Source organism: Sander vitreus, chromosome 4 (genome assembly GCF_031162955.1).
Source record: "Sander vitreus isolate 19-12246 chromosome 4, sanVit1, whole genome shotgun sequence".
Lineage (NCBI taxonomy): Eukaryota > Metazoa > Chordata > Actinopteri > Perciformes > Percidae > Sander > Sander vitreus.
In genome coordinates, this window is record NC_135858.1 from 6,651,744 (window position 1) to 6,678,506 (window position 26,763).

Consider the following 26,763-nt stretch of genomic DNA (forward strand, 5'->3'; position numbering starts at 1 on the left):
CTGAAACATACAGTATATGTACAACTAGCTAATATGTATAGCTAATATTCATGTGAAGAGATTTCTGGAGAGTTTTGGTACAGAGGCAGATTGATAAATAATCATATTAATAATATTATTATCACTTATACTTAGCTTACCTTTCATTATGCTTCCTTACTTAGTGCAGATACTAATTTTAGGTGGTCCCAGCTGTATCGGTTATTGTTACATTGCAGAATTTACACACTGCAGTGTTTTCTTTTAGATGTTGTTTTGCAAATAAACTCTTTAAAAAATATAATAAATAAAATGTAATAAATAAAATGTAGACGATTTGGCTGACATCTCCCAGACAGCCAGAGCTTCTTCTCCTGTCACCTGGGAGTGTGTGTAACACATTTCAAACTAGAAATTACTGAATGAGTTATTGGTTGCATTTGAAGCAGGACGTTTTACATCCAATCACAGTAATGATCTTAACACATAAATCCAACGATACACAGGCAATTTAGTGATATCCCTGCAGTTGTGGTCTTGACTGGTCTTGAAATAAAATCCTGAGTGCTCTTCATCCAAGACCGGTCTCGAGTACTACAACACTGGTACACGGTGATCCATTCTAATTGTAGTCCTCATTAAGAGCTGAGTAAGAAACTCAATCGCAGCTTCTTTTTCTGTTTATGAACTTACTTTTTTCATTTGCAGCCATGGATACCACTTTTATGTGGTATCCATGTTTTGTTGCTATTTTGCAATTAAATTACATTTTCCAGCAACGTCGACACCCATCCTACTGAGGGGTCTTTAACGAAACACTGAAATCCATTATGGAAGGGCTCTGACTGTCAAAGGGATGGAGAATTCCCCTACTGAGGAGGCTCGTATTAATCTCAGGAGAGATGTGACACACCACGAAACATTGCAGTAACTATGAAATTACTAGTCAATAAAGCACAATAGGAAACTACCTGAAGGCATGTTATTCACAATTCTTGATTATTATTTTTTTATTGCTCTACAGTATTTTTTTAACTAGCATTGCCTTGTTACCTGACCACCTACACCCTCTGGAGACCCAGAAGTCTTTTTAACCATTGAGCATAGAGTACAACAGTCGTGAAGTTCAGAGAGAACACACATGGAGGGTGGGGCTGTAGGAGGGTCAGCAGGCCAGAGGGGAAGAGGAGGTGAGAGGAAATATAATAATGATAAACAGATTTCAGGTCACAGCGCCCATCGACTCGTCTCTGGGGTACCTTTCCACCTTGTCATGTCCAAAGACCTTGCCTAATACTCAGAGAAGGGACAGGAGATAGCACCAGTGTGTATGTATGTGTGTTTGCGCATGCATGTCTAATTTATTGGGCCACTGATTTGCTGATGTGTGTGGGGCTGCATGCAGCTCAGAGCACTAGCCTGGAACATCCGGGCCTTGCTTCATTAGGTGCTCACACCCTTAAGCTGCTGACATTTCCAAACTTGTTCCCCAGTCGTGTAATTGTGAAAAATTGGCCATGGCCACCGACATTGAGAAGCTGTGTGGTAGATCTTGATTTGACGGCATTTCTCTTGTGCCTGAGTGTCATTTACCTCCCCGCTTGGATGTGGAATGTAAAAGCTGTACACTGAAGGAAATGAGACTGGACTATTTATTCACCTCATTTAAAGAACAAAGTTCTACACAACACAGGACAACTTTTGTAATATATAGTATGCTAAATAAAACACAGAATGAAATAAATGGGTTTTTATTTAGGTTAACAACATAGTGTTATCCATATTATCTATGGTAAATTGTGCATATGTAAGATGTCAGAAGATAAAATACAGTTCTAATAATCAAATGAGTAAATTAAAGCTTTCGTTAAATTCTCTGGAACACAGAATCCAAAAAGCTGCCATTAAATATAACAATATAAGGTTACACTTTACTTGAAGGTATAGACATAAGAGTGACATGACACTGTCATGAACGTGTCATAAACATAAAAAAAAGTCATAAACGTTTATGACATAACACTTCTGTGATTAAGTGTCATTCGGTTTTTGTCATGACAAGTTAGGGTTAGGGTTCCCTTGTGTTGACTTCGGGTCACATTGACCAGTTTTAAATTTTTGTTTTATATCAGAAAATATGGGACGCTGAAAATGTGTAGAAGAAAAATGTAAAACGTTGGAAAAAGCAAAAACAAACGAAAAAAAAGGCGTCACAAACGTCGAAAAAAAGACAACACAAGGGTTAGGGTTCATGTCACTCTTATGTAGATACCTTCAAGTAAAGTGTTACCCAATATAACATCTCACCTTTTTGTCACTCACTCCAACAAACACATTCACTCACATGCGCAAATACACAGAGCATTAAATCAATTAACCGTGCATGCAAATCCATTCTTGCCCATTGAACAAATGTCACTGGTAAATGTCAACACAAAAGTATTACATCACTGTGGAACACACATTGTAGTTTAGAAACCAATTGCCAGTTTTATGATGTACAACATGAGTGCAACACATCTCATGACGAGGTTATGCACATCACCACAAGAACAATTAAAACGTTCATAGACCAATTAGATCACTGTGCAATGAACAGCTAGGAACCACAAAACACAAAGTGGTGGTTCGTGATCATGTGAGAGAAAGAAGTAAAACTTACTGCAAACATTCACTCTCATATGTACAGTATATATTGTGGCTGTGTGCATTTCAGCATTCCCTGTGACGTGTTAATTTTGTACAAACATTCATGGTCCCCACAGGATAAAGCCTACGGACTTTGGTGATCCTCTGACTTTTCTTCTCGTGAAACTAACGGTTGTTTTTTTTAGGATTGGAACAAAGGTTGGTAGAGACAGCCTTGTTGCCTAGACGATGAATCCTACTGTCTGGAGATTTCTGACTTCTCCTAGATAGCACCACCATGCAGTTGACATTTGTGGTTTTAAGTGAAATATCTCAAAAACTAATGTTCCCCTTAGCACAAATTCTAACCACGTTGGTGAGTCCCCGACTCTTCATCTAAAGTCATCTTTAAAATGTAAAAACTGTTTAAAAAAAAATACTTGCAAAACTAATTACGTACCCATTGGCATCAGCAGTACTTTGTGATAATTTGCATATGTTAACATTAACATAAACACACTACACTGAAGCTGGGGAAGTTGGTAAACCTGCTAAACATCAGCATGTTAGCATGCTTGTTAAATTATTTAAATGGTTAAACAAATATGAATGTTGAACGACAGAATAAATGTGTGGAAGTGCGTGTCTTCTGTTTTATGTGCATTTTCAATTTGTGCATAAAAAACCTGAGTGGAAAAATGTTAAATGAAAACATTTAGGTGGAAGGATGGTGTAACGATAAAAGCAAAATACGGCAAAGTAAATTGGAAACAGACTCTGAATAAATAATGGCGTACATTAAGCATGTGACATATGTCACGCAGACTTCCACTGAAGAGACTAAAAAACTGTGGCAGACAAAACAGAGCGATAAGGAGACAGTAGCCTTTGTCAAATGACATGATACAATCAGGAATGCCATATTTCCATCACATTTTCTACATCGTTTTTTCAGGTTCAACTGGCGCTCCTTTAATTGCATCATCTTGTTGAACCCTTTTCTTCTGCAGTGATTAAAAAGCACATAAATGGAGTGTTAAATGTAATTCCCATTTAATTAGGTGTTTCTGCATTCTCTGGATATGGATCTCTGTGAGCTCCGTTCTTCTCTTTAGCCTGAGGCTCAGTCTGTTCCATCGCTGCTTTTATCTCTGCGTCTGAGGTGCTATGGTCATGGTTCTCTATGTTTTTTTGGTTCTGCTCTCTGTCCTCTGCTGGCTTCTCCCTCTCCAGCATATAATAGTTGTAGATGTTCATGAGGAAGAGAAAGAGCCCACCAATCACGATCACCGAGCCGCTCATTAAGAAAAGGTATTTGTATTCACCAAAGATGTCCACCAGTAACCCTGTGTGGAGAAGGGCAGAAGGGTGCAAAGAAATTATATTTCAAACCAAGCGGGCGTCAGTTGTACCTATTTTATGCCACACTATGTTTAAACAAAAACACACTTGGGAAATGTTGTGCACCATGACAAGCAAAACGCAATAGGTCACTGAATACTATCTTCATTCAACCACTTTACAACTTTGAAGGTAAAGAGCAAGACCAAACTCAGATTTGGCTTGTGTGTGTGCGAGGGAGTGAGAGTGAGCACCGACAATTTGAGAAGAGCCATGTCGGAAATGACAGAGAGCCATTACTCCCTTCCTGGCTCTCCGCGCGTCTTTGGAAAGGCAATTTGGATGGCTGCTACCAAAACGAATCAGAGAGAGGCCCATTCTCAGAGCCATAAATATCGAGCTCAAGTCTGCAGAAAAGTGACAAATGTAGTTTAGATCAGATTTCAGCCTCCAGGTTTTCAGAGTGTGTTTCTGACAACCTGGTTCAGGTTTATTTCCCTCCAACGTTGTATGACTCGTACATAGACTACAAGACTTGTACAGCTTCGAAGGAACCTTTAATGCAAAGCATGTTAGAGTATCTTATCAAAATCTATTAAATTAAAAGCTCTACCTTGGAAGGTCTCCTTAAGTGGGCCAATTACCATCTTTACGGCAAACGATGATAACAATTGTGTGTGTGCATGTACCATACTGGGAGAGGTCACTTTGTATTTGGATCTCAAAGCAGTGTGTATCACCTGATTGATAGCACTCATCTGGTGTGTGTACGACAATGACCATCACACTCATTAAGACAGCCCTTGATTGGCTGAGCGGTAATTAAGTCCATCTGGCATAGTCACCTTTCTTTTTTAATGTAATCACAGCTTAATTATGGCCCAGGTACAGGACTTCAATGAGAGTTTGAACTGAGTGTCATTAAACACCCAAAGCAAAAGGCTAATTACACCCACTTACCTCACTTCCTCCTAATTGGATTGACCCGGAGGTTTGGGGTGCAGTGACAAGCAGACTGGTTAGGGGAGAAATAACGATTGTGCCCTCTGGAGGAGAATATTAGACGTGCAGGGAGGCACTTATTTACCCTATTAAATGAGCGCCTCAGTACAGAAACTGGGGGGCCTATATAATTTCCCCTCATTAAAACGAAGGCAAAGGAAAGGTTTGTCAGTGTCCCAATATGTACAGTTGATAACGTCATGGGCAGCTACAGTACTGCAATGATTCAGGGTATTTATGTAGGGTACTAAACAGGCCTCTCTACATGAACTTTAAAGTGGACATACTGTAGATTGGTGCACAAGCTGAGCACTAGCCTAAATAAGAGCTGTATACATTTTGATAGTTTGTTTATTCTGTGTCTGAGTTTTTAAAGCACATAGCATTATTGTTAGGTATGAACGATATATGGGCGATAATTTCAGTAACGGTAATATATCAGCATCGGTCTAATGAGCAAAACTGATCCGATGTGAACAACCAATGATTCGTTGTCTAGCTGCCGTGTGTGTGTGTGTGTGTGTTTGCGTTTTTGTTGTTTGGTCATGCAGAGTTTGACGCAGTGATCCAACGCAGCACAGGATTTACATGCTGAAAACAAAGTATTGTCCACAGTCTGGACGTTTTTCACGGTGAAAAAAGATGGGAGTGAAGGATGCAATACTTGCAAGGTCGAAGTAATGCGAGGAAGATGCCATGTCAAATCCTTCAACACCACCAATTTGATCACTCTTATGTAGAACTGCCATCCAGAAGTTCACAAACAATATCAGGAGCAAGGTACTAGCAAGCAGCCTAAACAAGAAAGGGAGAGGGGAGGCGCGTGTGTGTTAGGTGTGTGCCTCAAGCTGGTGTGGGGGGAGTGGGTGATGGAGCAAGTGACTTCGGAGTAAGTTGTTACATGTCATTTAGCTGATGCTTTTATCCAAAGCGACTTTACAATTACTACATATGTCAGAGGCCACACATCTCTGAAACAACTTAAGAGGCTAAGTGTCTTGCTCAGGGACACATTGGCTGATGTACCACAGTGGGAATTGAACCTGGATCTCCCACACCAAAGGCATGTGTCATATCCACTGCGCCATCACCACCCCAAGTTGTGACTCTAGAGGCATAGTGAGAGAAACAATGTGTCTCCCATGTGCTTTCTGTCCACTGTGGGAAATCTGTAGCAGGAACAGTTAACCCTCTCCTTGATTTCATGTTGTTTATGGAGAAAGAGAACCAGGAAATGCAACGCTACCGCGGCTGAGCGACGTGCGTGGCCGCGACGTGCACGTCAGGCTACGGCATAGATGATTTTTGTTTATTTTATCTAGCTCAGACGGGTGAACAATAAACCGTAATTAAATTTGTATTGCAATTAGTAATTTTGAGGTTTTTATGTGTGGTGATTTCCAAACAGAATATCTCAACTTTCAGTGTGCTTAACAGTATGTTCTACAGAAGTTCTCTGAGACAAATTCTCAAAGTTTGGGCCAGTGGTGGAAGAAGTATTTAGACAACTCTACACTGTAAAAATACTTTGTGACAAGTAAAGGTCCTGTATTTAAAATCATAATCAAGTAAAAGTACAAAAAGTATTAGCATCAAAATGTATTTAAAGTACCAACAGTAAAAGTACTCATTATGCAGAATGGCCCATTTCAAAATTATTTATTTTATATATATATATATATATATATATAAAAAATAATAATAATAATATATATTATATAGTTGAATTCTAACTAGTGAAGCATAATGTGTTCATCATAGACCTTTTTCACGGCAGACATGTTGACATGTCATAGTAGGAAAAGCACAGGTGTATTCAAAACCATTAATGATGGCTGCATTCCACTTAGGAGAGGCCCTGGTATTGTGCATGCTGACTCACTGAAATAGCTTACTGGGACACTTGATGGAACTGAGCCATCGTTAAGGTTATCAATTTCAGCTTTTCCTACTATGACAAGTCAAAAGGTCTGCTGTGAAAAAGGTCCATTGTATGTTGTAGCTGGTAAAGGTGGAGCATTTCAAATATTTTACATATGACAAGGTAGCTTAATCTGATGTATATTTTAATAGTACCTCAAAATGTCAAAAATTGTACTTAAGTATAGTATTTAAGTAAATGTTACTGGTTACTGGTTTGGGCTATATAAATAACTTGAGGGCTGCAACTAAATTATTTTCATTAAAGACTAATGGGGTTTAAAAATGTCTATAAAATGTCTGAAACTGTGAAAAATGTCTGGAATCTATTACAATAGTTGCAGATTATCTATTGCTTGACTAATTTAATTGTTTCAGCCCTAAACTTGACCCGTTTGGACCAACAAGAAACACACACTCAACTTATTGTTCCAAACCTTCCTTTAAAAAAATCCAGATGCTATTGTTCGATGATTACATTGAACTTCGACGTGAAAAAAAAATCATTTAGGCTTTAAAATGATCACTGCAAAGACATACATATTGGCTCCTAACTATAAAAATGCAATGACACTGTGGGTGTGGTATTTCTACTTTTTGTGCAGTTTGTTACACAACATGTGTCCAGCACTGTGAAAATGTTTACTTTACAACAAAAGTAGTTACCTCAGCAGAAAGCATTAATAAATATACATGCAAGAACTGATTTTCTACCTACTAAATGGTCACTTAAAATAATTGCCTTTTTAAAAAGGCACTGTCATTTGGTTCCATGCTTCTGTTTTTACTGAATCAAGAGAAGAGTGTTTTACAGTGGGGGGGTTTCAAAAATGCACTAATCTTGAAAATGGCAAGAAAGCAGAGAGGGTAAACAATATCCTTCTGATTACAAGGTAATTTAGACCATGAAGGTAGCGGTTCGCACTTCAATCTAAAGCCCGAGACAGAAGAATGCACGAGCTGTAAGTCATCAGATGAAAAAGGGCTTTTTCTTGTCTTTGTAGGTCTGGTAAGAAAAAGGGGTTCAGTAATTCAGCTTGGAGGTTGAAGCTGAGCAATACAAATAACTAAAGTCAGTCTGACCCATTATATAAACCCCCACTAGCAACATGTATTAAATGGTAGTCACTTAATTTATGAATTAATATTGTCTTAATTATTTATATGATCAATTAAAGACAAAAGTTTTAACCGAAAACGTCTGTCAGGTAAGGTCATCAAAGTAAGGTGACCTCTGGTGCACACGCCTTTTAATATCAATGTCAAAAACATCAAATATTATTATAAGTTTCTTTTAAAAAAGGTCCCATGTTGTAAAAAGTAAGATTATCATGTCTTTTATGATTTTGAAGCAGGTCGAAGAGCTATAGAAATACTGTGAAAGTATGAAAACGCTCAATCCATGGAGAATTATCTGTATTCAGAAACTGTTCCATAAGAGCGTGTAAACATGTTCTACAAGAAAACTAAAATACAAACCTGAAAATAAAAATGAGCATAATAGGCCCCCTTAAAAAGGAGCACAGGGCTACAGCTCTGCCTCTTTGTTTGCGTTTCCTACATATTTTCAATATTCAACATCAGTAAATGTAAAGGGCGCACACAAACCTGAGCTTCTTAGCTTTGAGTTCCAAATGTTCCATAATTCTATATAGAGGCCAAATCCAGTAGACTTCATAAAAGCCTGAGCAATGAGTACAGCTACTTTCCAGCAGTAAATAACCATGACCAATTTCTACTTTAATGTGCATCCCAAAACCGTCCTACTCGCCAGTGATAATCCTACTCTGTTTTACAGTAATTACACCCTAGCAAGTAATTGAGCTCTACTGCTACACGCACAGCCCATGACCAAGACACAGATAAACACACAAGGAAGAAATAATATCTTTGTAATTCAGTGTGCTGCATTATTAACAAAGGAGCTTGCGCCAAACTGGCCATTTTTTTCTGCTGTATAATGGAATTTCTTTTTCTTGCAAGTGTGTGTTTGTATATAGGTGTACATTATTTACTCCCTCTTGGCCCATCAGTTGCAGAATGGATCAGCGTACAGTAATCTAAAGTAAACTGAAAGTAAATACGTGCCTGGCTTATCATACTCAACAATCCAGACAAACAAGGAAAAGAGTTTTTTAGAGAGGTCTTGTTTTTATTTCCCAGTAAGTCAGGCTGCTTCTGTCATGTCTGTAAATGGATAGTGTATGGTAAGTGTGCACAGTTACCTCCAGCAGGTGGTCCCAGTAGTATGGGGAAGCACTCGATGATGGTGACCAGTCCAACAGCACTGGGGAAGCGTTGATTTCCCATCAGGTCCATCAGACATTCGAATATCAGGGCGAAAACCATGCCGAAACTCATGCCAAAAAATACTGCGTAGGTCACCAAGAAAGCGTAGCTCTTGCTCAGTGGGCACAGTAGGTGGCACGTGCCGTTGAAAATCATGGCAAAGCTGAAGAAGTACTGTATTCTGGGCCTGACCCACTTGTTGTTGGCTATCAGGCCAGTGCTAGGCCTAACAAACATGTCCACAAAGCCTGTAATAGAGAGCAGATAGGCTGCAGAGTACTCATCAACGCCTTGGCTGATAGCATAGGCTGACAGGAACACAAAGGGCGCATAGGCACCAAAGATGAACACCACATTCCCAATGAGGTAAATGATGAAACCTCTATCCTTGAAGAAGGTCCAATCCAAGAACTTCTTAGCATTGTTCATACAGCTTCCTTTTAGCCTTGTGTTGCACTTATTTGGCTGTTCCTCCACGTTCTTCAGCGGTGCACAAGTGGATGGCTTACGAGGCAGAATGACAGGCCTCATCAGGGCCCCAGCTACACAACAATTGAGCATCAGACCCCCGAGGATAAGGAGACTTCCTCGCCAGCCAAACTTTTGTAGTAAATATTCGTTGGCAGGGGCCAGGACACACACAAACACTGGACTCCCGGCCATGGCCAGTCCGTTAGCTAAAGGACGCCTGGCCAGGAAATACTTGCTGATGATGGTGAGAGATGCATTGAGGTTTAAGGAGAGTCCACAACCTGTGTGTAGACAGATAAAAAAAAAAACATTTTAAAAATCCTCAGTAAGAAAACCTTCCTGGATATAAACTCCAAAGGGTACTCGCTAAATTAAATCAAGACTGATTTGGTGCTCATTAAGGTTCCATCTCATTTCACTTTTGCTGGCTAAAATCTCATTACAGAATGTTGGAATTATTTCAGAAATAAGTTCTCCATTTAAGTAGAAATAAATTAGAGAGCCTCGGTAATACATTCACTCGCTTGCCTTTTTACACAAGAATTCCATTTAATAGCACCTTATTTCCCCATAAAGATGAAGAGTTACAGGTAGATGGTTAGGATGCTATGTTCCTTTCCAATGTCAATTTAATAGTCTTCTCTGGTTCCATAATGAAGCTCAATGAAAAAGTTTTTTTTGTGAATAATAAGTGGGACTAAATAGGGGATTTATAGAAATAGAGTGTATTTCAGCACTAGTTTTCTTCAATAAAAATCCATCTTGATTTTAAAGTATCCTTAAATTAAAAAACAGGAACGAAGAATTTGTTTGCATTTAAAATAAGTCACAACACATGTCATTGATTAGTCGTTAAATTGCTATTGTAAGGGTTGCATAACCAGTCCCTCCAGGAATTCACGATGTCGCGATCACAACAATTCACGTGAATTCAACCAATCACCGTGAATTCGGTGCGGCTCGCAATTTTGAACAATCACCGCAACTTTACCGCAAATTTGACCAATAACCGGAGTTTCCCACGACTTCAACCAATCACAGCAGTCCCACGTGCCAGACATTGCGTCAGTATGTGACGCTGAGAGCCACTGACCAAGGGGGACAGAGAATGGGTTGACGTAACACACGCACGTCACCAAATGAATTTCCTTTTTTCCTAATATGAAGACGAGACGTGTGTGACTCGAACATCTCACATTTACCAACAAAACGTACAGCGAAAGACCGTGTACAACATTTCAGACCGTCCTGTCAACCTGTATACAGTTTAATGTCAATGTACGCTGTAACAATTTCTCACTCTAAAGTCACTGAAAGCTGTTGCCGTTTCAATCCTATCGGCTCTCTGCAGCGGGCGGGGCGCCAAAACAACACACACCCACCCACCAAAACAACACACACCCACAGAGATGAGATGTACAGGATGACCTAAATTGAGGACAGCTATGCTCGTTATTGTAAGTGCAATGATAAGTTAAAGTCCAATAAGTACTTTATCAAACCGTATGAATGTGTGTCCCAGGTAGGGCTGCACAGTATTTTGTTTCATCGTCTACATCGCGATGTGCGCATGCGCGATAGTCACATCGCAGGACGTTGCGATGTTGGCGCTACAACTTCTTTGCTGCTTGTTAAAAAAGTAAACTTTCACCGTTCTTTTCCATGATTGTTACCGGCCGGCCCTTCCCCTTTAAGACAGGTGGTCATGTGACGTAACGTTAGTCCGACGGGAGGGTTGTTATGGGAAGTGAGGCTCTCCGTGTGTAGAAAAGTACAGTAAGCGGCAGCTGCCGCTGACACAGTGATGCACATGCTTTTCCATGTAGTGAAGCTACAGTAGTCAGTGTTTTATGTTCGCTGCAAAGACAAACTAAATCACCTGATTAATGCAACGTAATCACGACATATCCTGGCCATTTTTCACCGCAGAAAGCTGCTACCAGCCAGGCTAAAGCTAACATAGTTAGCCTAAAGAAACAAGGCGTCTGTCCCAACTAACGTTGTGGTTCGGAGCTGCGACGCTGGAAACGTAACACTAATCTACAACAGCAGTCTGTTTCTGATATAACGTCATTTCCACTGATTTAAGTGCTCTTGGATACACAGTTTGTTGAAGAGTGTGACATGCAGGCTCTGCATGCACAGCAAACCACCAATCATGATCAATTTTAATCAATTTATCAAACAACCGAAGCAGGCCCCACTAGTCGACCACAACCTGAAATTTAGAGGAAGCAACATGCATGCATTATTAATATCATTCACTTCAGCCTGGATTGATATTATGTGAATACAATGGTGTCATGTCAGTCAACCAGTGTATTTCTTCCTAATTTCCCTCTCCAAAATCTCTTCAGAAGAGTCATCACAGCCTTACTTGCTTTGGTTTTTGTAAAGCATTGCAAAGACTGGTTCACATAAGAAAATTTCCTTTTTATTTTCTTTGTAGATGCACTCCCCTACAAAATCACCCCAGTAGTTGAGAATGATTTAGTATTTCTAAATAGGGCTATTTATGTCCTCTTGTAAAAATTTGTCTTTTTTTTCATATCACAATATATATCGCAGGGAAAAAAAATATCGCAATTTAAGTTTTTTCCAATATCATGCAGGCCTAGTCCCAGGCCAGGATAGGAAAATCACTAACAATGTAAAGATCAACAAGCCACTGACAGATATGTTCAAATTTGATTCATTCAATAAATTATTATTTTTTGTCTTAAATCCACCAGCCATTTTCATATTATACCAACATTTGCAGCATCGTCAGCCTTTTCAGTAAGGTTACTAGGAAAACTCAGCCCAGAATAGTGTTGTTCTCCCCGAAAAAAAAATAGATTTTTATTTTTAAAGACTTATACCAACAACAACAAAATCGGAACTTCTTTTTGCAATTTTTACTGTCTCGGCAACTTCATTGCAACAAAAATACAAACAACGTCACAACTTTTATCGCAATGTTTTCAGGCATTTTGGGCAGCAACAATCTCAAAAAAAGTGAAATCCTGGAGGGACTGCATGACAAGTTACTCCAAGCACTGGAGGAGGTACTGTGTATGACATCTTATCAGATTTGTGAGGGTCAAAATAAGTTCAACATCTGTGGACATCTTTGGTCATTCAAACACCAAGCATCAAAAAGTGGCATCTTTGTGTGTATTTGGCAGATGATTTCTTATTTATAAAGACATGGAGGGATGTCAAAAACAAATTAAATACATACAGAAATAGTAAAAAGGAAGTAAACTTAAATGGTATGTTGTTAAAAACTAATTACAAACAAACAGAATTAGCTTTAGGTAAATTTAAAGTATCTTCTGAATGATTCTGACATTTGGTTTAATTTACTTGTTAAAGAAATACTCCACTGTTTTTCAAACTTATCTCCATGTGTTTACTGTCAGGGGTGATTATCAATACATGGTATAAAGTCCATCAGCATACCAGAGCCCCCAGAGCACCCCTCAAGTGTCAACTGTCTTTTTTTTCAATTTTGTTTTCTCAAAATCCTTATCACTGCTAACTCCCAAGCGGCGACCTCTGGTGCTGAAAATTAAGCAAACGCAGAAGTGCCACACTTACAACCTTGTATAATGACAAGCTGACCTGGATTGTTCCTGCCTACTTAAAAGACAGTCCCTCCTAAAACGATGCAGAGGGACAAGAAAGAAAGACAATCAATTAAATCTAAAATCTGGGCTAGGAGCTGTATGAACAAAGAAAATTACTTACTAAAAGCAACTCACTGAGTCAGGGGTGTTTTTCATATTTTTGCATGTGTGTGTGTGTGTGTGTGTATTTGTGTATGCATGTGTGTAGGCATATGTCTGCTAGGTGAGCCAGGGCACAGGGGAGCAGAGCGGGGCACACACATGCCCCCGGGCACCACACATGGCCCAGCCACTTGCTAAGCCTATTAATCCTTCACAGCAGTCCTTGGCAGGGTAATGAGCCTCGCAGGGTGGCAGGGAGACCCCTTGTGACAAGCATGATCGGAGCCTACGGGAGAGTACAGAGGGCCACGGAAGACCATGCTCTCTGGGATCAGCGACGGTTCTGTCTTAATTACCGCCCTGGTCCTGGTCCCCTTGGTGCTCTAACTGCACCCCAGGAGCTGGGGCAGATGCCCTGGGCCCCAACAATCAGCACGGTAGCCCAGTCAAGGGAAGCAGATCTGGCAACCCAGACATTCTGAAAGGATATGAAAAGATACAGACTTTCCCTACCAGAGATGGTCTAAGAACTGATGGGACTGGTAAGCAATATGTCTCCATATCATAGAATTAGTTGGCTTATTCAATAGCAAACACATGGGTACCTTTTATACGTTTGTCCTTTCTTTCCTTTGTATTTTATTTTTGAATTGTTGTTCTTTTATTCTATCCTATTCATTATTTCTTACATAATCTGTAAGTGTGTTGGTTGTCTTATATTTTGCTGATGTAGCACTGAAATTTCTCAATTTGGGATCAATAAAGTCTATCTAATCTACCTTAACTTAGTTATGAGCTGTGATCAACTTAATGTCTATGGATTGCCAAGGCTGTTATGCACGTTGTAAAATCTATCTACCTGGCTAAAGCTTTTTAGGGCAGCAGTGTCACAATATATTTTAAGGTGCTTACACACCAACCAGACGGCCGACAGACGGCAGAAAAGGCAGTCGGACTGATCAGTCGGGTCCCCGAGGTCCAAAAAAATGCCTCAAAACACACTGAGGTGATGCCGACTTGAGCGTACGCTCTGCGCGTGCACGAAACATAATACGTCTCCACAGCAGCAGGCGGCGCTTCTCTGTATCGTTTCCCAGAAAATGAAAACCGGCGCTGATAGGACGAACGCGTCACGTGGGTCTTTTTTCTCCGGAAATTCATAGCCAGACTGTCATGGCGGCTTGTTCAGAATACAATCTCATATTGTACTAAAATAGTTCACCGAAACGTGTTTCTGAAAACATTTTAAGCGAGAAATAGGCCGTGCAGTTGCTGAATCTGTCTTCATTTCAGATCGACAAAGGTCAGTTTAAAAGATTTGTCAGATTTTGAGAGGCTCATCCGCTCGCCATTTCCGGGTGAGTCCCGACTGCCCTGTCTCCGACTGAGCATGTCGGGTCGGCCAAAATAAAGGCCGACGGCTCCTCGGACGGACGACGGCATGGAACACACCGAACAGACTCGAGTCACCGACCTCGCCAGACGGTCCGACGGCCGATAATCAGCTCTGTGTCAGGGCCCTTAAAAAACATATCCAATTACTGTACCTCCAATGACGCCAATGCAAAAGTAGAGGTGAAGGAGGGAGCTCCCAAAAGAAGCGACTACCATAGAGACCCCACACATCAGTCCACCCAATATGACTATTGGCCGGCTTCCAAAGCGATTGACCAACACAGTGCTCACTGGTCCTGCAAAGAGAAGGAGGAAGACAAAAAGAAAGACAGAGAGAGAAAGAGTGGTTCAGAATTATCGAATGTTACAGCTCAATATAAACAGTTAGTAGTTAGTAATTAACGTACCTACTGCTAGTGATCAGGGAGTTCACACAGCAGTTCTCACTCTAGGTGTAAACCAAGGGCAAAAGGGAACTTCAAACTTTTGCGACGCAACTTGGCAATTCATTATACTCTCCCCATATAATGTAAAATCCTACACTCCGTGATCAATCAGCAATTAAACAGCTTTTTATATGCTGTCACCCTTCCCTTCATTCATAACCTTGCCTGAAAGAGTGACATTGCACCTCCAGTCCTTCTGCAGCACATCCAAATGAAAACTTCTATAAAAGACCAATTGTTTCACTATACATTTATATTACTCAATTATATATATAAAAATGGGAAGAGCATCAATCAAACTAGCTTTTTAATGCAGTGGTGGGAAGTACTTCAGTGTGGATGGTGATAATTGAAAATAGCCCAGTGAGCCTTAAGAGGATTACATGTTTGGTAAACACCTAGCGCCCTATTTTAATGATCTAAGCGCACGGTGTGAAGCGCCTGGCGCAGGTGCATTTAAGGCGTGTATGAATCCACTTTTGCTAGTTTAACGGCGGAAAAAAGGGTCTGTGCGCCAGGCGCATGGTTCAAAAGGGTTGTACTTAGTGTCTTAATTCATCATAGGTGTGTTTTGGGCATAATATGCAATAAACCAGAGTGTCATCTCCCATTCAGCCCATTCAACAGCCAAGTGGGTTTGTACCTTGGCGCATTGCTGTTATTAATGGCAGATTTGATAAGCAGAAAGGAGAGATTTTCAGGAGAAGAAAATGATGTGCTCATGCGTGAAGTGAAAGTGCGCAAGCAGATCATTTCATAATACTATTTCACATTGTAATATTTTTATTTTTAATCTTTTGCATGTTTGTGTTCTGTTGCGTGTCCCTGTGTGTGTAATAAGCATAGCGCCTAATTACTAATGGGCTGTTAAAATAACAATGAAATGCTGAGTTGTTGAGTTTAGACCAGGTTTTTGTTGGTCAATGGCACGATCACTTTCCGCTGCCTTAAGACAGCAATATGCCAAGAATGCACCTGAACACACCTCCCTGTAAGACCAGCACGCCTATATACGGGCATACAGATGGGCGCAGGTGCATTTGCTATTTAAACGACGTGGGCGCTGGATTCAGTTCAATTTTATTCATAGTATCAAATCATAACAAGAGTTATCTCGAGACACTTTACAGATAGAGTAGGTCTAGACCACACTCATTTATAAAGTCCCAACAATTCTAGTAATTCAAGTAATTCCAGTAATGGGAAATTGACAACTGCGTCAGTCTTAAACTAGCAAACACACTGATGATTAATTTCTCAGAGCATGAGAAAAAGCAGTTATACTAGGAAAGTATGTTGTCTTAAGCTGAATCTGTGTAAACAAATGTATGTATGAATTCCCTCAAAACGTGCATTTATTTGTATATTGAATCTTGTTACAATCAGTTATGGATTTCTATGACCACATTCTTTATATGAGTGTGTGTACATTTCATGTGTACATTTCTAAATGTAGATATACATAACTTATAAGAATAGATCTCGTTTGAAAATGTCCAACACAATATCAAAGGTTAAGTACTGATATTATATCCATGCATCGACTTTTAAGGATTTAGCATCAAGCCAGCACGCAGCAGTTTGTCAAACAAAAGCAGGAGCCCATAGGCCAAGCTAACAAAAACATTTAAGACCACATTAAAACACAATTGCTTTTTCCCCCTCAGGCTTATGTATATCTTGAAGCTACTGAAGTGTGATACTACACACTGGAGTCTGTTACCATGTCACACTGCCTATACGCTCATTCTGATGTCATCAGGCTCCAGTGTAATTAACCGGTGTTCTTCCACAAACAACCACACTGTAATTCCAAGATACAGGGCATAAATAATGATTGTTTTCATTATCAATCAATCAAGCTTCTCATTACTTTCTCAAACAATTGTTGCCCCATGTACAAACCTCAGTCTCAGTCCTTGTCGCAGCGGCCGCAGGTTCAACTCCGACCTGCGGCCCTTTACTGCATGTTATTCCCCCTCTCTCTCCCCTTTCACATCTTCAGCTGTCCTATATAATAAGGCCTAGAATGCCCAAAAAGATAATCTTTAAAATACGTAAATGAATAAATGTCCTTGTATGTGCTTATGCCATTAACTGTACACTAAAAAAGCATATTGATGATTAAAAGCATACATGTCTGTACATTTAATCTCAACTGAGGCACAGTGAAGAGTTTTTTTTTCATATTTTATCTTTATTTCATGCCGAGCTGTAAAGAATTGTACAGCCACTGTACCACTTCAACTACAGTACATGCAATAAAAAAATATATATACATCCTGCTGTTTATACAGTTAACCAGGTGCCTGCGGGGGGTCAAAGATAGATCATCTCTCTCAATGTAGCTGTGTCACAATAGGGCATCTCCCGCACTACCACCATTTCTACTTCCATTATAACTTCATCATTCGGACTCCTTGAGTCAGAGGTTCTCTGAAAAGGCTGTCATGTCTCTCCCATGGGGCCCTGGTGTCAGACCCAAGTGTGGTGAACCTTCCTCTGATATATTCCCCCCATCTCTCTCCTCCACTGGGTGACATTGCTTAAGCCTTGCCAAGGACAATATGATAAAGCCCTGTGCCTGAGCCACAGTGGAGGAGAATATTTCACCAGTTAGGCCTCTGAGTTGAGTGCAGGTGAGTCACACACCCTGGTGTCCTGTAACCTTGAAAGCAGCTACTGATAAATTCACATAAAGCCTCCACGAGACTTTTATTTCGTCAAATTTTGTTTAATCTTATGTGTTTTCCAAAGTACTCCACTGTGGAAAAGTCTATTTAGGTTTCTCAGATTGTTTTGCCTGTTGTGAAAGCAATAAAGTGGCATGTGTATCCTGTGTGAAATGGGATAATGTTGCGAACATTTTAATCACTGAACCAACAGTATGTTGGATTTAAAAGGTACTTTGTGGTTGAAACAAAGAAATGGGTTCAGACTAGAACCATGAGAGGCCAGATATAGTGTGGATCCAGCAACTCAGAGCTGATATCTGTCAACCAGTCGTAGATCCAGCCAGGGTAAGCTGGAGGAAACACAAAAGCCAGAAGACACAGACAGGTACGAATACCTCTTCCTCACCACCTACCAGGGTTGGGCTAGGGTTGTCTGATCAGGGTTCAACCCTCCTCTTGGAAATTCAAACTAAGCCAGTCTAAATGGGTATATCCCTAGTCAACCCGGGAGCAATGCATAACAATTACCTTAACTGCTAGAAATGGGCGGGGCTTTACACGTCATATTCAGTGAACAGCTAACATCACAGTCCAGCTGCGTACCAGCAGAACTAATGTTTTGTAGCTACTTGAATCGGTCATTGTACAGAAGGGGGAGATAAATAAAGCTTATACTGCGTTCTATTTACCTCGGAACTCGGTTTTAACGAGGTCAAAGTCGTAAACACGCCCCCTGATCTCGGATTTACGAGCTGGGAACTCTGACAACCTCGCAGTAGCCCGAGTTCAAAATCCAACATGGCTGCTCCCTGTATCAACAGTTGTGAAAAGCTGCAGTAACAAAGTTATAAGCACTTCTGTCTTATTTGTGTCACTAAATCAGTCGTTCACACTGGCATGTCCAAGTTCTATATGTGGACATGTTGTTACGCTGTTTGCATGCACAAAAAAACGGCGTAATGCGTTGTTATCAACTGGTATTGCTAACAATAGCTAACCGGGCTAGAGCTAATGTAAACAATGAAAATCCGACTTTTAAATAGAACGTGTTCAACTCGGGTATGTTCTAGTTCCGGCTTCCAAGTTCCGAGGTATAGAACGCAGCATTACTTTATGATTGTTTCACAGTGATTACGTTCTAAAGCACAAATAAAATAACCATCAAACACTTCTCAGATGATTTTGTGCAGAGTGATTTCTCAGCTCTACATATTTATTGCAGCAGCTGGACAAGGAAGTAGGTTACTCTAGTATCGATTTTTGACTCTTTTAAGACGAGGGGAGAAGATTTCTCTAGTTGTGCTTTGCGACTCATTTTTAAAAAAAAAGACAGAGGCTCCCCGGCAGCTGCACTGAACTGCAGACTGGAGACGTCTCTCGCACTCACTGTCAGCGGAATGTTCGGAAATTAATTGAACCGCTCCGCTCTGCTGCTGTTGAAGCTGTCTGTAATAATCCTGTGCGGCGAACATAGGCGGCGACCTATGACGACTGCCCCACTGTCATTTCCAACCAATCGCATAATTTGTCCCGCCCCGGCTGTTAGCGACCCAGGTCGTGCGCAATTCACATTAAAATCGACCCTAATCTACCCTGATCTAACCCACCTGGTGACCTGGGTCGTGAAGCCGAGTAGATCGAGGAGGGTTACCCCATTCAAACAGACAGTCGACCTGGGTATAACCCTGATTGAGCCATTGGTGTGAAAGGGGTATAATAAAGCTGAGGTTATGTAGTGCCAAATAGAGATGTTCCGATACCGATGGCTCCGATACTGCCTAAAACGCTGGTATCGGGAAGTACTGGAGTTTATGCACCGATTCAATACCACGTAATAAAGCCCTAAAGAAAAAATACGTTAAAGTAGTTTATTTATGTTATTTTTCCGTTATAACTGACTGTCAAACTGCATAATAAAAGAACGTTCTGTGGCGTTCATGTTCCACAAAGAGTTTAACCTGAGCCAGACCGACAACAAAAATAATATCACATCCATACAGGGATAGTAGTATACAGTTGTTAAAACATAATAAAATATATGACACACTGGTATCGGATCGGTACTCGGTATCGGCCGATACGCAAGTTCAGGTATCAGAATCGGTATCGGGAAGCACAACATGGTAGCGGACCATCTCTAGTGCCAAAAAAAGAAGAAAAAAAAGGTGAGGTAAACAGTAAAAAAAAATGTCAATCCCACGACAAAGTAATCTACTAGATAGAAGAAATTTAAAGCTCCATTGTGTAATTTTTTTTAGTTCATTCTTAGCAAAAACAAATGTGCTTAATCATGTGTAATTACTTCCACCAACTAATAAATATTCTCGTACGCGTAGAATCTGCCACTCAGAATCATTCAAAATACATACGAGCGAGTCCCTCGAATGACGGCAGCCATGTTGCGCCTCCATCTTTAAAATACATTAGCTAAAGAGGGACATACCTCCGCCTTTCGCGCTTTTGAACTCAGTGGCACCGTGACGTATGCCAGGGAGGGGGAGAAGATAACGGAGTCGCCAAGGAAGTTAAAAAGAGAATTAAAACGACAAAACCAAAGTTAATATTGAAGTGCCTTTTCCAAGATGGAAAGAGCTCATAAAAGGAGCAGGGATTTTAAAAAGGGACGCCCGCTTTCTTCTCAAAAGGTAATTCTTCTTATTTGTGTAAATTGTAAAAAAAGTTTTATAGTTGCTTGACTAACTATAGCATGGTTGTGCATTACGCTAGAACGTCTAGCATACTTTTCCTCACGTCAATGATGAAAAAGGATTGTCTACCTTGTAACATAAACGTAATCATATGTGTCGTGATTTCCCTGGCAGATAACTCCCGAGTTGTAACACAGACTAGCTACAGCTAGAACAGCTGCGTGTAAATGATGGAGATACTAAGAGCTAATTTCGGGTGTTAGAAAGTAATATTCAGTTGGTTGTAGCTTTAAAGAAGTTTATTTTTCCCCAAACTTTCTCAACTTGTAACTTTTTTTTTTTTTTTTAACCTCTTTATAAATAAACTATTAAACATCCTGAGAAAGGAACATCACGGTTTGGTTTAACTACTCACAGCTCTTAGATCGGCATTGCTTGGCTTAGAAAGGCCAAAAGCCAAAAACGCTGAGAACCACTTTGCCAGAAATAGTGCCTGGATGCTGACAACTCTTGTCTAGTCTGACAGTGCCATTTCAGGCCTGGGTTTACAGTATAGTGCTATTCCAAGCCAGAGTGTAGTTGCACACATTGAGCAGCCAATTGTAATATTATAAGAAAGGGAAAGCATCTTCTGACATCAAACCATGTTCTCATCTCGGCAAATATCTCTTTTTAGGGTCTTAAGATCATTGTACATCAAATTACTTGTATACATTATATATGAACCTGTGTGTTGAAGAGAAAAAGCAAAACTACTCATAAGTGTGGATAGTTGAATTTAAGTCAGGTGAGCAACATGTGCTAACATCATTCCTCATATTAGGCAGCTTAACACTATTTCAGTGGGTGCAGTAACTCATGCGAAGTCAATTTATCAATTATCTGTCTCTTCCAAATGAGCAAAACAGTTTTCTTTGTAGAGAAGACCGATGCCAAATAACTAAAAGATATTTAACTGGAGTTTATTTCTCTAGTTTAGGCCATGATGCCGATTGATAACTAAAAATACACAACACTGATGACGTATACCCACTCACGCAGGCGTGCATGTCTGCATTCAGTTGGCCATTAGCTTTAGTCTTTGTGGTGTGTTTAAGTGCAATGTTCTAAGGGATTTTAAGGAGTTTTTGATCAGCAGACCAATACCAGTGCTGGTTCTTGGAGGTAAACTAAGGGAACACAGTAAATGCATTCTCTAGTCATGTAAAGAGTATTGATTTAGAGGCATTGGCTACAGAACCTGCAATGGGTTGAAGGTACATGACCTCACTCAATTCCAAACAGCTCTGCTGCAACTCTGAATTTGAAGTTATTGTATTTATGGTAACCAGGTGGTTTTCTTGACGCATAACAAGAAATTGCAGTACAGCAATGCCAAAGATATGTTTTTGTCCGAAAATTCGTTGATTCCAGCTTCTTAAATGTGAATATTTTCTAGTTTCTTCTCTCCTTTGAGACAGTAAACTGAATATATTTGAATTGTGGACAAAGCAAGACATTTGAGGACGTCATCTTGGGCTTTTGGGCAACACTGATCCACATTTTTCACCATTTTCTGACATTTTATAGACCAAACAACTAATCGAATAATCGAGAAAATAATCAACAGATTAATCGACTATGAAAATAATTATTAGTTGCAGCCCTAGTTTTAGGTAGCTTAGAAAACGTGGCACAAATTACATAATTTGTCCATCAAAGACAACTGTTCTCATTTGGAAAATGCCCCGTTCAGGACACATCTTGGTCACATTTTTGTTTTTATATTTCGATTTATCAACTTGCATATATGTAGTCTACATACATATTATTTTTGGTGATGTATTCTTTCCTTCCAATGAACTAAAAGTCATAAAATGTTTACCAATTGCATAAGGAACAATTCTCCTGATAGATGTGCTTTCTCAACCTTTAACCTATTTAGAAAAAGACAACAGCATTTTTTTCTATTTAGTATTGTTTCAAAATGTCCTCACCACAAAAGGACCTCATTTACTATGAATTGTACTGAACAGCGAATGGTTGTATGTATGGCTGAAAATTGGTTAAACTGAATATCATTGTATTTGTTGGAAATTCTGTTAAAATAAAATAAATAAAAACACTGATCAATCAAGAGCGGTGAAGTGAGATCCAATCACAAGTGGTCAGTCAGGACGCATTTGAAGACACATTCTACTGCCAGGTGTGAACACACGTACTTAGAGCTACCCATTTGTGATTGGATCACTCAGGACAAATTTGAATACCAGGTAAAAAAAGGGGTCAGTGTGAAACCATTGGCAGGAATGTGTACTCCATCACTACAAACTTCACAGGGAGTTACCCACTGTTTTCAAATAGTATTAAGCAAATGATGTGTGAGCGATTTTGCGCTAATTTTGTCACAAGGAAAGCTACTGATAGTTGTGATTAGTGTTCCATATGGGCAGACAATGAAACAAATACTGATTGAATCAACTCACCGCCTGCATACATGGCAGCTAGCATGATAGAGGAAATCCATGCCATTTCACTGTAGCCGGCTCCTAAATCCTCTTGGATTGCTTCGAAGAAAATGGAGAGGACTTTGGGCGTAGAGTATGCAAATCCAATGGAAATGTGAGCTCCAAACACCACCACCCAGCCCCAACCACCATCCAGGGGTTTGTAGTCCAACTCAGCTGCTGGAGCAGGGGACATGTTCCTGTCAATAAGTGAAAAACATACATAACATTGTATTATCAAAACAACAAAATGTATGGTATTTATGGACATATTTACAACAACAAAAAAAGCTTAATGATGTAGCGTAGGCATTCATATGCCAGCAAATGAGTAGGTATTACATGGACTAATACAATATGACAAGTAAATCAAAGTGAGGATGTGAAATAGTGTCATGTTTGTAAAGACAAGAGTGTAACTGACCAAAAAAATAAATTTCATAATGATGAGAAACACAAAATGCTGATGTTTCATCATTTCATCAAGCGACTCGCGTTATCTACTTAATGTGGATACATTTATATGGTCAAACAAATGACTGACTGCGCCTTTAAATAAGTTTAGTAATGTTAGGCTGGAGCTCAGCCCAGCGGCAAATTCAGACCGTAGCTGCATGTGACAGTGTGCCTTATTTATGAGGCTTACAACATTGAGAAAAGCGTAACATGTCTTATAAATGCAGTATAAACAACTAAAGTTCCGGATGTATTTGTAAAGTAATGAACCAGGCAGATAGCATCTAGTTAGTTGACTTACTTACAACAAATAACTCCAGCGAATAGACGCTTAACGTTACCATTTAATTGTGACTGGATCACACTTACTATAGCTTCAAGTTCTTTCCAAACCAGTGCACAAGTCTAAAAGTGTTATTCGAGATGTGATAAGGTCAAAAAACTCGTGGTTGCCTTTCCACACAGAGTGGGACGGAAGGAGATGTAACGTTTTCTTCACACGTGGACAATGATCGAAATCGGTGACACAGCGTCACTGCTGTGTAAAGTTGTAACTTCTCAAAGCATTAAAAACAGACAAGTTCCTAAACACATTGTACAAAGCCCGGGTACACGTTACCTTTCACTGAGCGCCTTTACAGCCCGTTTGTCTCCACAGTAATTACTGAGCAAATGTTCTGCCTGCTGCTTTATTTGACATCAGGTCACGTGCACACTGATGGCTAGGGCGGTTTCTCGCGTTTTTGACGAGTTTCAGGATCTCCAAGAGCTTTGGAGGGGGGGTATATTGTCTCTTCTCTACATTCAGGATAGACTGATTATTGCTTACTGTGTTATTACTGATCTACATCACTTAATAGACCGCAACTTGCACTAACTGTATATTGACTCTTCACTGCACTTCAGCATTTATATAGACTGTCTATTCATATACATTGTGTTATAACTAGGGCTGTCAATCGATTAAAAAATGTAATCTAATTAATTACATACTCTCTGATTAATTAATCAAAATGAATCACATACATAATTAACGGTGCCTGAACCGATACTTTTTAAGAAAGTAAAAAAAGAAAAGAAAAAAAAAGGGTACTAAACAACAGTTGGTGGCATTAAAGAACGGCTTGTTTATTGCTAAGGCCATATGGTCAAAATGAAATGATTTAATAATAATGTATAACAATAACAATAACTAATTTCAGTAGTAAATTGCTGTTGAACCATCAGATGGGAAAAGGACATTTACAATAACTTCAAATGCACCACGAGGCTGTAGTTTACCAGTTTCATTGAACGCACCATCTGTGTTGTTTCTCCGACGGCAGCTGCAGATTGTTACATCCCGGTGTTGAATCCTCTACAGTAAAACACAGTCAAACTTTACACCGTTTAGCGTTAGCTGTCAGCATTTTAACCGTGTTTAATCCAGCTACTAGCTAGCGGTAGGCTAACGTTAGCTGCTGTCGAGTATAGTGTTAACTAGCGTCATGTGCAGCGGTGTTTGTGTTCAGAGCATCAGAGAGAAGCGCAGACATATCAGTGGCACCAGATTTCGGTAGCCAGGGTTGGCAGGAAGAAGATTTTTACAAGTAAATGTTCCAATTAATGATCCAGGCAAAACATTCACGTCTCCCTCCTTCATTTTACAGTCCAATGGTGGCTAGAACGGTCCGGGTCAAACGTCAATATGGAATGGATTAATCTGCGTTATTTTTGTTAACTATTTGTTCTCAGATTAATTAATCGAAATTAACGCCTTATTTTGACAGCCCTAGTTATAACTGATCTACTTCACTAACTAGACCACTAGACTAACTGTTTATTGACTCTTTACACCACCTCAGCAGTGATATAGACTCTCTGTTCATGTATATTGCACATCCATTGACTTACTTACACCTCACTATTCTACACTTTATGTAGCATATAGAGGGGGTTTTTCACCGACGTCACGTTCGGGGTGGTAATCTGGATGCGCGGCCATATTGGAGGCACTCGGTGTAAACAACTGAATGGAGTATTGTGCACTTTGGATACTTTAATACTTTATGTCTAAACATTAGAAAAGCTCATCAAAATGTGTCCAAGATGCAAAGGCATGGAAGGACTTGGACCACAAAAAAGGCGCGATATTTTGAGAAATTACAGTTTACTGGCGGTGCAGATCCCTACAAGTTGGCTCCCTCTTCTTGGATCCATGGCGACCCGGTGATTCTTCCTTCAGTTGCATATCCCGATCTAGTCAACTACCTGGTTTTCTCGCCGAGCCCATACACAGCGGAAGACCTTAAATCCTACAAAAGTTTGGAGGCTTATAACCAGATGTGTGGATGGGTGAGGGAGACGCAGTACCAAGTCATTAACGACCAATGTGTTGTGAAGGCCAAAGTAAGTAATGCAATGTCTTTAATCAACCTAACCTTAACTGTATGATATCATTGTGATACTCAAGGTGTAGCCAAGTGACTCTCAATAGTTTATTTTTTCATTTCAAAGATCGAACAAAAAAGAGTTTTCCCTCGTAGGTCCTGGTTGAGCTTTGCCAACCACAAGCGCCTCCTTTCCTCTGATAACTTCTGGCATTCCTCTCCCTGGTTTTTAATAACTTTTGGAAGTCGATAATATTCCAAATGGTTTTTCTCAGTCTGACCTATTGGTACAACCTAAAACACGGTTGTACCAAGGAACCATTTTACTTGACGCCGTTCGGAATCTACTTCAGTGCCTGTGCTTTGTTGTGATGCGGAGTACCTCCAACATGGCGACTTCAGGTCTGATGACGCGTATGTTCTTGTACTGTATTGAATGTGAAACTATTTGTTGTCTTGCACGCCTACGCTTATCTTGGCCAGGTCGCAGTTGCAAATGAGAACCTGTTCTCAACAGCCTACCTGGTTAAATAAAGGTCAAATTAAAAAAATGTATTAACAGGAAAACTCATCTGATGTAATATTCACCAGAAATAATCTGCTCAATTCATCCAAAAAACGCTCATTTCTTCTGGCTTCCTGCAGTCACTGCATTCACTATTTGGTTTAACTGTAAAGTTTATCACTTGTTCTGTACGGTTAAAAAAAAAAAAATCAAAAAAAAATCACAACGTGTCACAATGACAGTAGTCCCTTAAGGAAAAAGGTCTGGAACACTGGGTTACAAAATCCTACATTACTGTGGGTTCACAGTGGGTTGAGTGTTTTTTTCACCCAATACATGTCTGACTGCGACAACTGACTGGAGTGTGACAAAAATAATGTTATAATGTTAACAGTGGAGAATACATTAACACATTTCACTTTTAATAATTTTATTTTCAA

The 26,763-nt window shown here is 39.9% G+C and overlaps 1 protein-coding gene across 1 annotated transcript; it reads right to left on the bottom strand.

The window, feature by feature from the left end:
* Positions 1-1,622: 1,622 nt before the first annotated feature.
* LOC144516548 (monocarboxylate transporter 2-like) lies at positions 1,623-24,158 on the bottom strand. Its single transcript, XM_078247917.1, has 5 exons — positions 24,069-24,158; positions 22,973-23,193; positions 14,891-15,034; positions 9,096-9,911; positions 1,623-3,953 (listed from the first exon to the last, which is right to left on the bottom strand). Exons 2-5 carry the CDS (start codon positions 23,187-23,189, stop codon positions 3,661-3,663), a joined length of 1,470 nt encoding a protein of 489 aa, XP_078104043.1. The 5' UTR covers positions 23,190-23,193; positions 24,069-24,158; the 3' UTR covers positions 1,623-3,660.
* Positions 24,159-26,763: the final 2,605 nt, after the last annotated feature.